The sequence below is a fragment of the Anomaloglossus baeobatrachus genome, chromosome 6 (assembly GCF_048569485.1).
Source record: "Anomaloglossus baeobatrachus isolate aAnoBae1 chromosome 6, aAnoBae1.hap1, whole genome shotgun sequence".
NCBI classification, from domain to species: Eukaryota; Metazoa; Chordata; class Amphibia; order Anura; family Aromobatidae; genus Anomaloglossus; species Anomaloglossus baeobatrachus.
The window spans coordinates 557,654,728-557,668,411 of NC_134358.1; the positions used below are offsets into that span (position 1 = coordinate 557,654,728).

Sequence of the window (13,684 nt, forward strand, 5' to 3'; positions counted from 1 at the left end):
TGCAAAACCTTTTATGCCATCCGAAGGAAATTGTATCATCTGAAGCCACCAGTGAGGGTCTGGCTAAAAATCTTCGATTCCATCTTTGCCCCAATCCTCCTGTACGGCAGCGAAGTCTGGGGTCCTCACACTTACCCAGATTGGTCAAGGTGGGATTCCAGCCCAACAGAAATATTCCACCTGGAATTCTGTAAGCCCCTTCTCCAGGTCCATCGAAGCACCTCCAACAGCGCCTGTCGAGCCGAGCTGGGCAGATTCCCTCTACACCTAGCAGCTCTGAAGAGGGCACTATCATTTCGGTCTCACCTACAGAGTAGCAATCCAAGCTCCCATCACCACAAAGCTCTGATATATATACGTGGGCCAGATGAACCAGGACCCCTGGCACAGCTCTCCCAAACCCAACTGGACAAAATAACCAATCACAGCAGCCTGACAAGAACCAGAATCAGGAAGATGGTAGACGAGGGCCAGGAGAGGTATGTCAGTGACTGGAGGACCGACATCAACACCTCACAGAAACTGACCACGTACCAGAGACTACAGAGAGACTACAGACTGGCCCCATATCTGGAGAAACTCCCGGATCCCAGAGACCGCAGGACCCTGAGCCGATATAGACTCAGTGCCCACAGTCTAGCCATCGAATCCGGCCGACACAAGCAGAGCTACAAGCCCAGGGAGGACAGACTGTGCCAACACTGTGACCTGGAGGCCCTGGAGGATGAAACCCACTTCCTGCTACACTGCACCAAGTACTCAGCAGTGAGGGACACTCACTTCAGGAGACTCTCCCATCTCTTCCCGGATTTCAGCTCCATGAAGAAGGAAGAGAAAATATATATCCTGCTGGGGGAAGAAGAGAGCGCATATTGATAGATAGAGGGATAGATAGAGGGATCGATAGATAGAGGGATAGATAGATAGATAGATAGATAGATAGATAGAGGGATAGATAGAGGGATCGATAGATAGAGGGATCGATAGAGGGATAGATAGATAGATAGAGGGATAGATAGATAGATAGAGGGATAGATAGAGGGATAGATAGAGGGATAGATAGATAGATAGAGGGATAGATAGATAGATAGAGGGATAGATAGATAGAGGGATAGATAGATAGATAGAGGGATAGATAGATAGAGGGATAGATCGATAGATAGAAAGATAGAGGGATAGATAGATAGATAGAGGGCTAGATAGAGGGCTAGATAGAGGGATAGATAGAGGGATAGATAGATAGAGGGATAGATAGATAGATAGAGGGATAGATAGAGGGATAGATAGAGGGATAGATAGATAAATGGATTGAGGGATCGATACATAGAGAAATATATAAATGGAAAGATAGATGGAGAGCGATATATAATAAACAAATACATAGAAGGAATAGATAGATGATAGAGGGATAGATGATAGGTGGAAGGAATAGATAGAGGCGGGGGGTTGACAATGTGAGCAGTGTACACATGCACCAGCAATAACTCAGTCACTGACAGCAGCATCAAAATGGTTAACAGCAGCAATCGGAGCTCCGGTGCTATGGCAGGGGGCGTTCAGCACAGGTTTAGCAGCTTCGTCATCTCTCAGATGCCCTCAAGGGGGTGAAGATGTGAGTGGTGTATGTGTGCACCAGCAATAGCTCAATCACTGACAGCAGCATCAAAATGATTAATGGCAGCAATTGAAGTTGAGGTCCTATGGGGGTTTACTGCACACCCCTGGTTGTTATGGTCCTCCATCGGATGCCCACGATCATGTTACGATGAGGGATGACAATGAGCAATGTATGTGCAGACCAGTAATAGCTCAATCACTAACAGCAGCATCAAAATGGTTAATAGCAGCAATTGGAGCTCTGGTGCTATGACAGGGGGACCTTCAGCACACCCTTGGCAGCCATGGTCGTCCATCAGATGTCCTAAAATCTTATCATGGTGGGGGTTGAAGATGTGAGCAGTGTAGCTCAATCACTGACAGCAGCATCAAAATGGTTAATAGCAGCAATCGGAGTTCGGGTGCTGTGGGGTGTTTACAGTCACCCCTGGTGGTCATGGTCCTCCATCTGCTGCCCATGATTACGTCACAATAGAGGTGAAGATGTGAGCGTTGTATGTGTGCCTCAGCAAATATTCAATCACTGACAGCAGCATCAAAATGGTTAACAGCAGCAACCTGAGCTCCTGTCGCTGCTGTTGCTGGCACCTACCGGCTGTATGACGCGGCCGCCATGTGCTGAATATGATGAGGGATCAGTTTGTGTGTGAGGAAGATAGGAGTCACAGTTTGTTAAGGGGTTAAACTGTACACCAGTTTGGAAGGTTCTGGTTTTCCTTGTGGAGATCCGTCCGGTGTAGGGAACCTTAAGGCACTGCTTTCTGAGATTGCCTTTTTTCACCATTTTAAGAGTGCCGGATTATCAAATGCTGGACTATGGGAATTTTTGCAGCTATACCTTCTTCTAATAGCGGCGCTCTGTAATGAATTTTGCCCTCAGTATTGGCGGTTTTATTTCTTCTATACATAAAGCTGTGATCGGTGACTCCGGCTTTGAGTCTGACATTCCCCTCCTGTCTCATTAGAAACAGACACTGCAGGTTTGTCTCTCCTCCATGCTTTATCCTGCAGCTCTGCAAAAAAAAAAATTGGCAAAGTGTTGTTTTTTATTTTTCTTTTACTTTATGATATTTTATTAACATTAGTAATCTTGCAGTTTTCACACTGGCCACTTGAGGAATTTTGGGCTTGTACTTCCTGACCTTTCAGGAAGTGCTTTCAGCAGTTTCTTATCATCAGAGGCAGAATTATATTGACCAATAACACCTCTATACACAGCTGATGGCACAGGATCCATTATTCACAATAGGTGATATCACAGCTCACCACCTCCTTCTGTACAATGTGCTATGACACCTCTATACACAGCTGATGGCACAGGATCCATTATTCACAATAGGTGATATCACAGCTCACCACCTCCTTCTGTACAATGTGCTATGACACCTCTATACACAGCTGATAGCACAGGATCCATTATTCACAATAGGTGATATCACAGCTCACCACCTCCTTCTGTACAATGTGCTATGACACCTCTATACACAGCTGATAGCACAGGATCCATTATTCACAATAGGTGATATCACAGCTCACCACCTCCTTCTGTACAATGTGCTATGACACCTCTATACACAGCTGATAGCACAGGATCCATTATTCACAATAGGTGATATCACAGCTCACCACCTCCTTCTGTACAATGGGCTATGACACCTCTATACACAGCTGATAGCACAGGATCCATTATTCACAATAGGTGATATCACAGCTCACCACCTCCTTCTGTACAATGGGCTATGACACCTCTATTCACAGCTGATGGCACAGGATCCATTATTCACAATAGGTGATATCACAGCTCACCACCTCCTTCTGTACAATGTGCTATGACACCTCTATACACAGCTGATGGCACAGGATCCTTATTCACAATAGGTGATATCACAGCTCACCCCCTCTTGTACAATGACTGATAACACCTCTATATACAGTAGATAATACAGGATCCACCATTCACAATAGGTGATGTCACAGCTTACCTTCTCCTTCTATACAATGACCTTTGCACACGCTCATTAGATGCTTCACTACTAAAAATAGCATCTGAGTCTGTTCATTGCTGCTAATGTACATGTGAATATTGTGAAAGAACAGGAAATTCAAGTCTAAAAAAGCCCCAGTGGCCGAAGTGAAAACTGCCCGATTACAATTTTTATTTTTATTAAATGACTAGCTGTAGCTGTCTCTCTTCCAGGCTCTGTCTTTCTCTCTCTCTGTCTGTTTCTTTCCCTGTGTCTGTCTCTTTCCCTGTGTCTATCTCTTTCCCTGTGTCTGTCTCTATCCCTGTGTCTGTCTCTTTCCCTGTGTCTGTCTCTTTCCCTGTGTCTGTCTCTATCCCTGTGTCTGTCTCTTTCCCTGTGTCTGTCTCTTTCCCTGTGTCTGTCTCTTTCCCTGTGTCTGTCTCTTTCCCTGTGTCTGTCTCTTTCCCTGTGTCTGTCTCTTTCCCTGTGTCTGTCTCTTTCCCTGTGTCTGTCTCTTTCCCTGTCTGTCTCTTTCCCTGTGTCTGTTTCTTTCCCTGTGTCTGTCTCTTTCCCTGTGTCTGTCTCTTTCCCTGTGTCTGTCTCTTTCCCTGTGTCTGTCTCTTTCCCTGTGTCTGTCTCTTTCCCTGTGTCTGTCTCTTTCCCTGTGTCTGTCTCTTTCCCTGTGTCTGTCTCTTTCCCTGTGTCTGTCTCTTTCCCTGTGTCTGTCTCTTTCCCTGTGTCTGTCTCTTTGCCCGTGTGGGTCTCTTTGCCCGTGTGGGTCTCTTTGCCCGTGTGGGTCTCTTTGCCCGTGTCGGTCTCTTTGCCCGTGTCGGTCTCTTTGCCCGTGTCGGTCTCTTTGCCCGTGTCGGTCTCTTCTCTCGTCTCTGTCTGTCTCGTCTTGTTGTGATTTCCATATTTGCTGATTATTGATTTCCCTGTGTCGCAGGTCGGGAGAATCAGCTGGTGGCGCTCATCCCCTACAGCGACCAGAGATTGCGCCCCAGAAGAACGTAAGTGATGTCATACATATCTGTAACCTCAGCGACATCATCGTCTGGTTACGTTTTGTTATTTTTGATGATGTCATCTGGTCAGACAGTGAGTAACGCCGGGGCCCTTGTGATGTTCGGTTATCGGGGTTACATCTGGTAGTAAAATAGATCTTACTCTACGGCTGGAACTTGCTCCTGAGACTAGTAGGGCTTGGTATTGGGCCTCCATTCTGTCCTTATCTGTTCCTTAGATGTGTTTCTTTCACCCATGGCAGAAAGCTGTACGTCACCGTATCGGTCATCGTTTGCCTGCTCCTGTCCGGTCTGGCGGTGTTTTTCCTGTTCCCGCGCTCGGTGGACGTCCAGTATGTTGGCGTTAAGGCCGTCTTTGTGAACTACGATGAGAGCGGCCCGTCCGTCTACCTGAACATCACAGTGAGTATTTTCTCACGATGACATCACAATCCACGGTATTTAAAGGGACTCTCTTATTTGTGATCACTAAGTGAATGTTCTGAAACTTTCTAATAAACTTTTTCCACCATCTCAAGGTCTCTTCTTGCAATTAATTTTTATGAAACTTTCCACCTGTAAAGATTTCTTATGGTTGTATCTAATTGGCACTGCCTGGTAGACGTTTACCTGCACTGATACATTGTTTCAAACTAGCTGGAAAAGAAATAGCATTGCTCTACTGAACCCTGTCGTGCCTATCAGACTGTAGTTTCCCTGACATTGTGCAAATGTCCATATACCTCCCAAGACACCAAAAGATTCCATCTAGAGTACAACTGTGCATTGATTGGGGGAAGAGGGAGATGCAGCTGCAGGTTTTTTCTGCTCTTTGAAATTCCTTGTGACAGAAATCACTTCTGTTCTGTTTCTTGTTTGTATCCAGAACACCTTGAACATAACCAACAACAACAAGTTCTATTCCGTCTATCTACAGTAGAACTATGCATAGACTGGGGGAGGAGGGAGATGCGGCTGCAGCTTCTTTCTTCTCTTTGAAATTCCTTGTGACACCAATGACTTCTGTTCTTGTTTGTATCCAGAACACCTTGTACATAACCAATAACAACTTCTACCCCATCTATGTAGAGTAGAACTGTGCATAGACTGGGGGAGGAGGGAGATGCGGCTGCAACTTCTGTTTTTTGAAACTCCTTGTGACACCAATGACTTCTGTTCTTGTTTGCATCCAGAACACGTTGAACATAACCAATAACAACTTCTACCCAATCGAGGTGGATAACGTCACCGGGCAGGTGCAATATTATAAAACCGTCATCGGGAAGTCGAAACGTAACAATGCAACCAAGATCGGACCCCTGGACACCAAACAAGTAAGTTGTGCCGAGCGCTGCCGGCACTGCGATTCACCATTCCTGGAATGATAATAACCTTTATATATATTATATATTTATCATATATAAACATTTTATTATATATTATATTATTTTTCATTATATATTTATTATATATATTTATTGATATTTTATATATATATATATATATATATATATATATATATTTCTTTTATATATATCTATATATTTATAAGGAGATTTATATTTATTGATATTTTTATATATGTATGTATATGTATATATATATATATATATATATATATATATATATACAGTTAGGTCCAGAAATATTTGGACAGTGACACAAGTTTTGTTATTTTAGCTGTTTACAAAAACATGTTCAGAAATACAATTATATATATAATATGGGCTGAAAGTGCACACTCCCAGCTGCAATATGAGAGTTTTCACATCCAAATCGGAGAAAGGGTTTAGGAATCATAGCTCTGTAATGCATAGCCTCCTTTTTTTCAAGGGACCAAAAGTAATTGGACAAGGGACTCTAAGTGCTGCAATTAACTCTGAAGGCGTCTCCCTCGTTAACCTGTAATCAATGAAGTAGTTAAAAGGTCTGGGGTTGATTACAGGTGTGTGGTTTTGCATTTGGAAGCTGTTGCTGTGACCAGACAACATGCGGTCTAAGGAACTCTCAATTGAGGTGAAACAGAACATCCTGAGGCTGAAAAAAAAGAAAAAATGGGAACGGCACATGATCCAAGGCACACCACATCCTCTGTAAAACATGGTGGAGGCAACGTGATGGCATGGGCATGCATGGCTTTCAATGGCACTGGGTCACTTGTGTTTATTGATGACATAACAGCAGACAAGAGTAGCCGGATGAATTCTGAAGTGTACCGGGATATACTTTCAGCCCAGATTCAGCCAAATGCCGCAAAGTTGATCGGACGGCGCTTCATAGTACATATGGACAATGACCCCAAGCATACAGCCAAAGCTACCCAGGAGTTCATGAGTGCAAAAAAGTGGAACCTTCTGCAATGGCCAAGTCAATCACCAGATCTTAACCCAATTGAGCATGCATTTCACTTGCTCAAATCCAGACTTAAGATGGAAAGACCCACAAACAAGCAAGACCTGAAGGCTGCGGCTGTAAAGGCCTGGCAAAGCATTAAGAAGGAGGAAACCCAGCGTTTGGTGATGTCCATGGGTTCCAGACTTAAGGCAGTGATTGCCTCCAAAGGATTCGCAACAAAATATTGAAAATAAAAATATTTTGTTTGGGTTTGGTTTATTTGTCCAATTACTTTTGACCTCCTAAAATGTGGAGTGTTTGTAAAGAAATGTGACAATTCCTACAATTTCTATCAGATATTTTTGTTCAAACCTTCAAATTAAACGTTACAATCTGCACTTGAATTCTGTTGTAGAGGTTTCATTTCAAATCCAATGTGGTGGCATGCAGAGCCCAACTCGCCAAAATTGTGTCACTGTCCAAATATTTCTGGACCTAACTGTATATATATAACATTTATTTATTTTATTTATTTAATATCTCCACCTTTTTTTACATTACTTTACTTGGTTTCCTATTATTTTTTTGCAACGTTCCAAAATATGAGAGAGAGAAGGAAAAAAAATAAATAATAATTCCGGATCGTGCACCCGAATGTCTGGGGCAGACTCTGATCCGCCGCTCAAACCGCGCGGATCCGGATTTTGCGGATCCGGGTCCGCTCAACACTATTCATTAACTGTTTTGTTGTCATTGCAGATTGACTACACCGTTCCGGCCAAGATCGGGAAGGAATTTGACTACATGTAGTGAGTATTTATATATTAATATCATTTATTCACTTTTATAGCGCCACAGCGCTTATTACCCATATGATGTTTTATTCTTAGTTGCCATTTTGCTAATTCTGCAATATCTGTCCACAGGATTATTTATATATATATATATATATATATATATATATATATATATATACTTTTCTTTTTTTTTTTAATAAAAACAGCAATTCTTTACTTTATTTTAGTTTTGTTTTTGCTACATGTCATAACTTTTTTATTGTTCTGTCATTGGAACTGCGTGAGATTTGTTTGCTGCAGAAAGTAAAGTTTATAGTGATCAGAGCTGACCCCAGTCCCAACAATCGCAGTCATTAGTCCTAGATCCTATTTAGTCACCCCCTCCCCCAATACCTTCTCTGCAGAAACACCGAGGAGTGGCACCGCCTTTTACCAAATGCCAAAAGGAATGTACAGTATTAATATATAATCTGTTACTGGTCTAAAGCACTCACATGTGATTTCTTTCTTCTCCGCAGCACATACTGCACCCTGCCAAGTATTAAAGTACATAACATTGTATTAAACATGCAGTAAGTACAAGAATATAACTACTATAATACTGCCCCCTATGTACAAGAATATAACTACTATAATACTGCCCCTATGTACAAGAATATAAGTACTATAATACTGCCCCCTATGTACAAGAATATAACTACTATAATACTGCCCCTATGTACAATAATATCACTACTATAATACTCCCCCTATGTACAAGAATATAACTACTATAATACTGCCCCTATGTACAAGAATATACCTACTATAATACTGCCCCTATGTACAAGAATATAACTACTATAATACTGCCCCTATGTACAAGAATATAACTACTATACTACTGCCCCCTATGTACCAGAATATAACTACTATAATACTACTCCTATGTACAAGAATATAACTACTATAATACTGCCCCTATGTACAAGAATATAACTACTATAATACTGCCCCTATGTACAAGAATATAACTACTATACTACTCCCCCTATGTACAAGAATATAACTACTATACTACTCCCCTATGTACAAGAATATAACTACTATACTACTCCCCCTATGTACAAGAATATAACTACTATAATACTGCCCCTATGTACAAGAATATAACTACTATAATACTCCCCTATGTACAAGAATATAACTACTATAATACTCCCCTATGTACAAGAATATAACTACTATACTACTCCCCCTATGTACAAGAATATAACTACTATAATACTCCCCCTATGTATAAGAATATAACTACTATAATACTGCCCCTATGTACAAGAATATAACTACTATACTACTGCCCCCTATGTACAAGAATATAACTACTATACTACTCCCCCTATGTACAAGAATATAACTACTATACTACTCCCCTATGTACAAGAATATAACTACTATACTACTCCCCCTATGTACAAGAATATAACTACTATAATACTGCCCCTATGTACAAGAATATAACTACTATAATACTCCCCTATGTACAAGAATATAACTACTATAATACTCCCCTATGTACAAGAATATAACTACTATACTACTCCCCCTATGTACAAGAATATAACTACTATAATACTCCCCCTATGTACAAGAATATAACTACTATAATACTGCCCCTATGTACAAGAATATAACTACTATACTACTGCCCCCTATGTACAAGAATATAACTACTATAATACTGCCCCTATGTACAAGAATATAACTACTATAACACTGCCCCTATGTAAAAGAATATAACTACTATAATACTGCCCCTATGTACAAGAATATAACTACTATAATACTGCCCCTATGTACAAGAATATAACTACTATAATACTGCCCCCTATGTACAAGAATATAACTACTATAATACTGCTCCTATGTACAAGAATATAACTACTATAATACTGCTCCTATGTACAAGAATATAACTACTATAATACTGTCCCCTATGTACAAGAATATAACTGCTATAATGCCATCTTTTTCTCCTATACAGAGTGACGGTGACTATTTCGTACCTGGGTCATCCAGAGCAGCTTTCCCAAGAAGTGTACCAGTATGTGGACTGCGGCAGTAACGCCACCTACCACCTGGGCCAGTCCAGCCTCTCCATCTTCAAGCAGCCTTAACGTCTTTAAGGTTGGAGAGGAGACGAGAGCGGAGTTGGCTTTTTCTGCAGCCCTCTACGTCGTGGCTGTATACGTGCGGTTGGAGCAGACGGCTCATTTTGGTGCATCTAGACTAGGATCTAACCCCCGAAATACCAGGCTGAGGCTTTCCATTCACTGGTCATGTGACGAGGCTCGGCCCTCGGACCGCGTGTACATACATCTGTATATAGTAACACGTACTCTATGTGTCTGATGGCGCAGTAACACCGCAGAATTACTCATCATTGTACTATCGGGACGCGTTTTAGGTCTTTTTTTTTTTTTTTTTTTAACTTATCGTTTTAGTTCTGTCTCTTATTTTATCGCATGCATATGATAAAATTGTTGGGTTTTTTTTATGTTAAATTCCCATATATATATATATATATGTATATGTATGTGTGTGTATATATATATATATATATATATATATATATATATATATATATATATATATATATATATATATATATAAAATATATAAATTTTTTTTATTTTTTTTTTAATTATTATTTGGTATGAACCTGATTTACAAGTTGTATGTAAAATGTTCCAAAACTAAGAAGTCTTTCCCCTTCTTGGGGGATAAAAAAAAAGGGGGGTATGTTACTAGTCAAAAAGTTATATTTCACAGTTGTTGTTTTTTTAGGTTTTTTTTTCTGTTGTATGTACAGTAACTTTTTCCAGGAAACTTGGGTGACGGCTCATACGGCTGGAATTGAAAGGGTTAATGGGAAGGGAAGAAGTAGTTAGGCTGTTTATTGGGCCAATCCGGGGGAAAAGTTTTAACCTTCGATTGGCCACGACGTAAATGCTGTTGGCTTTCCATGCTGCTTCCTGACATTGGGATGAAGGATTATTTTTTTTAAATTTTTTTTTATTGAAGCCATTTACAGCTCAATGAGATGTGAACTTGGTCAGATTGGAAAAACATAGCTCTTTCCGTTTAAAAATGGGTGTATAAGGCAGTGTTGCAGTACCAGACACGGCCTATATCGCAGGGTGGCGCTGTTCCCAGAGGTAGCACCTTTGTTTTTCAAATTTTTCCCAACCCTGAGCTGTGTAATGATCACTGCACCCTCTGACCACTTTTTGATGTTTACAGTGTAATTATCGATTCGGCATTTGTTTTTTTACCTCTTTTGTGACGTTCTTTGCAGCTCTCGGTGATGGCCGCACGATCTGTGATTGTATGTGTTGTCCCTGTTGTGAATTTGTGTCGGTTATTTTATGGGAGATAAGCGGCTCACGGACAGACTGGGCACCGCTTATCTCCTAGAGAAAATACTAAATCGATCCTTGTGCTGGATCCAGCCGAATCTGACACCCTGCGGATTGGTCTCTGGGTACTGAAATAAAGGCGGTGTTAGGGCGCTGCATACCCATTCGGCGGCGGCTGGATACGTTTTATCAAATGTATCTAACCGGAATTTGATTAGCAATTTAGAAGGCGATAATGTGGCATCTGATGGGGGGATAAAAACCAGGATTACTGCTAATGGGATCCTCAGGGGAGGGGCAAAGTGATAAAGTGCCCCACCCCCAAGGATGCATTTTTCCCATTCCATGCCCCCATCTTCCTCCTGATTCTAGACGTTCAATCCCAGAATATAAGGGGTGGAATAGTGTCCGGTCAAGACTGCTTGTATAGGGAAGTACCTACCTCCACATCTTATTTTTTTTCCCCCTCCTCCTCCGGAGATCCTCAGGGGAGGGGCAAAGTGATAAACTGTCCCTCCCCCAAGGATGCATTTTTCCTTTCCAGGCCCCCATCTTCCTCCTGATTCCAGCCGTTCAATCCCAGAATATAAGCGGTGGAAAATGTGGTCGGTGAAGACTGCTTATATAGGAAAGTACCTACCCCCACATCTTATTTTTCCCTCCTCCTCAGGAGATCCTCAGAGTGATAAATTGCCCCGCCCCTGAGAATGTATTTTCCATTTCGTCCCCCAATTTCCTCCTGATTCCATTTGTTCAATCCCGGAATATAAGGGGTGAAAAAGTGGCCGATCAAGACTGCTTGTATAGGGAAGTACCCACCCCCACACCTTTTTTTTTTTTTTTTTTCTTCTTCTTTTTTTCGGCCACATGCATGGATTTTAGGCTCCAAAAATATTTTGTGCACTTTGCTTTCATTCAAAATTTTGCCTTTACTGACTCTTTGCTTCCATGCACGGAGTTAACTGAACATCAGTCAGTGACAGAGTTTGGAACTCCTTTTTCTGTCTTTTTTTAGTTCCTCTGTACTTTTTTAGGTTTAGAGACAACTGTTGAGCTGAGTTATTCTTGTGATACTTTTGTAATTTTTATGTCTCTTTTTTGGAGTTCCTCTAAATTGCTAAAATCTGAAAGAGCTCCCTGACTGTTTCTCAGTTAACTCATTCAGCAGCCGGCAACGTGCAAAGATCCTGTGAGAGCCAAATGATGCATGAATGTTAATAAACCCAAATGCAAAAAAATACTTTTTGCCCAAAATAAATGGGAAAAAAAATGCCTTTTGGAAGATGACCAACAACTTGAACTGGACACATTAAGCTACCTTAGTTGTTTTTCCTCTACTTTTTGCAGAAAGTCAGCGAGCACTACACAAAAATAAAACCATTTACTCCATATTCAATCCTTAGAAGTTCTTTCTCCCATCTATGAAGGATAAAAGCCTTGAAAAGCATCATGTTCCGCTTGCAGCCACCAGATGGCGCTGTGTTGCTGTTGTAACCACCTTGTAGCAGAGAAGATTCTGATACAATGTAACATTCTAATTAAAGGGGACACGTCACCATTCTGAAAGCAGCACAGAAGGTGGGATTTGTTTATGGCATTCTTACTAACAGTCCGGATTTTTTTTAGGACTTTCCAGTGAAGTGAAAAAGCAATGGTTTTGGTTTCATCTTCATCTGCACTAGAGATGAGTACGATGCGTCTTATCGACAGCAAGGAAGTGAATTTTTGATCTTTTCCTTTAAGGAGAGACTCCGCCTACAGTTATTATTTCTATAAATATCTGACCAATAAAGCCTCTTTAGATGAGGACGTGGCTGCTGCCGATCACCAATACCACTGCCATCATGGCTCTGCGCTGTCATATTCCCCAGTCTCGTTCCTATAGAACACACTGCCTAGCAACCAGTCTTTTAAATACAAACATCCCTAGCAACGAGTTTGTATCAGATTACTCAAGTCAGCCTTAAAATTGCACTTAATTTAGGGCAGATAAGAGGCATGGAGGCCCGGACAGAGTCGCCCCGCAGCTTTCTGTGCCTCTTACTGTCCCACTAATGATATTATTGAAAAAAACCCTTCTTTTAAAGAATCCCTTTAAATCACGTGATCACATGGCTGCTCCTGACACGCTGTGCTCTATGTTATATAGTGACGGCTCATGGCAGTGGGATGATCCATCGCCCTTATCATTTTCTATGTAAATACTTTGTTTTTGGCGCACGTGGTGAATCGCGTGACTCGTGTACTACGTCATTAACTCGTTAACAACACTAATGAGCTCGTGTGTTATGGTAAAGTTTTGTTTCTTTGGCAAAAGTAACAATAAAGATTGATGAAAAGTGACATCTGCCTGCGATGTGTTCACCTGCGTCACCTGTATCCATAGGGGGCTGCATTTTATAGGGGGCTGCGCTTGATATGTGTTTGTGCTCTATAGGGGCCTGAGTTATATAGGGGTCTGCACTCTATGGAAGTATGCTTCTGCGCTCAATATGGTTCTGCGCTCTATAGGGATTTGCATTCTATAGGGGGTCTGCGCTCTAGAAAGGTCTGCACTCTATAGGGGTTTG

The 13,684-nt window shown here is 41.4% G+C and overlaps 1 protein-coding gene across 2 annotated transcripts in view; it reads left to right on the forward strand.

Moving 5' to 3' along the window:
• Positions 1-10,262, forward strand: part of TMEM106B (transmembrane protein 106B) — a 21,191-nt gene extending 10,929 nt beyond the window's left edge. For both annotated transcript variants that reach the window (XM_075315711.1, XM_075315712.1), the window contains exons 3-8: positions 4,528-4,591; positions 4,849-5,008; positions 5,779-5,919; positions 7,679-7,728; positions 8,235-8,288; positions 9,740-10,262. In XM_075315711.1, the coding sequence (XP_075171826.1) occupies positions 4,528-4,591; positions 4,849-5,008; positions 5,779-5,919; positions 7,679-7,728; positions 8,235-8,288; positions 9,740-9,872 (602 nt within the window). In that variant the 3' untranslated portion in view covers positions 9,873-10,262. The remainder of the gene's footprint in view (positions 1-4,527; positions 4,592-4,848; positions 5,009-5,778; positions 5,920-7,678; positions 7,729-8,234; positions 8,289-9,739) is intronic.
• Positions 10,263-13,684: the final 3,422 nt, after the last annotated feature.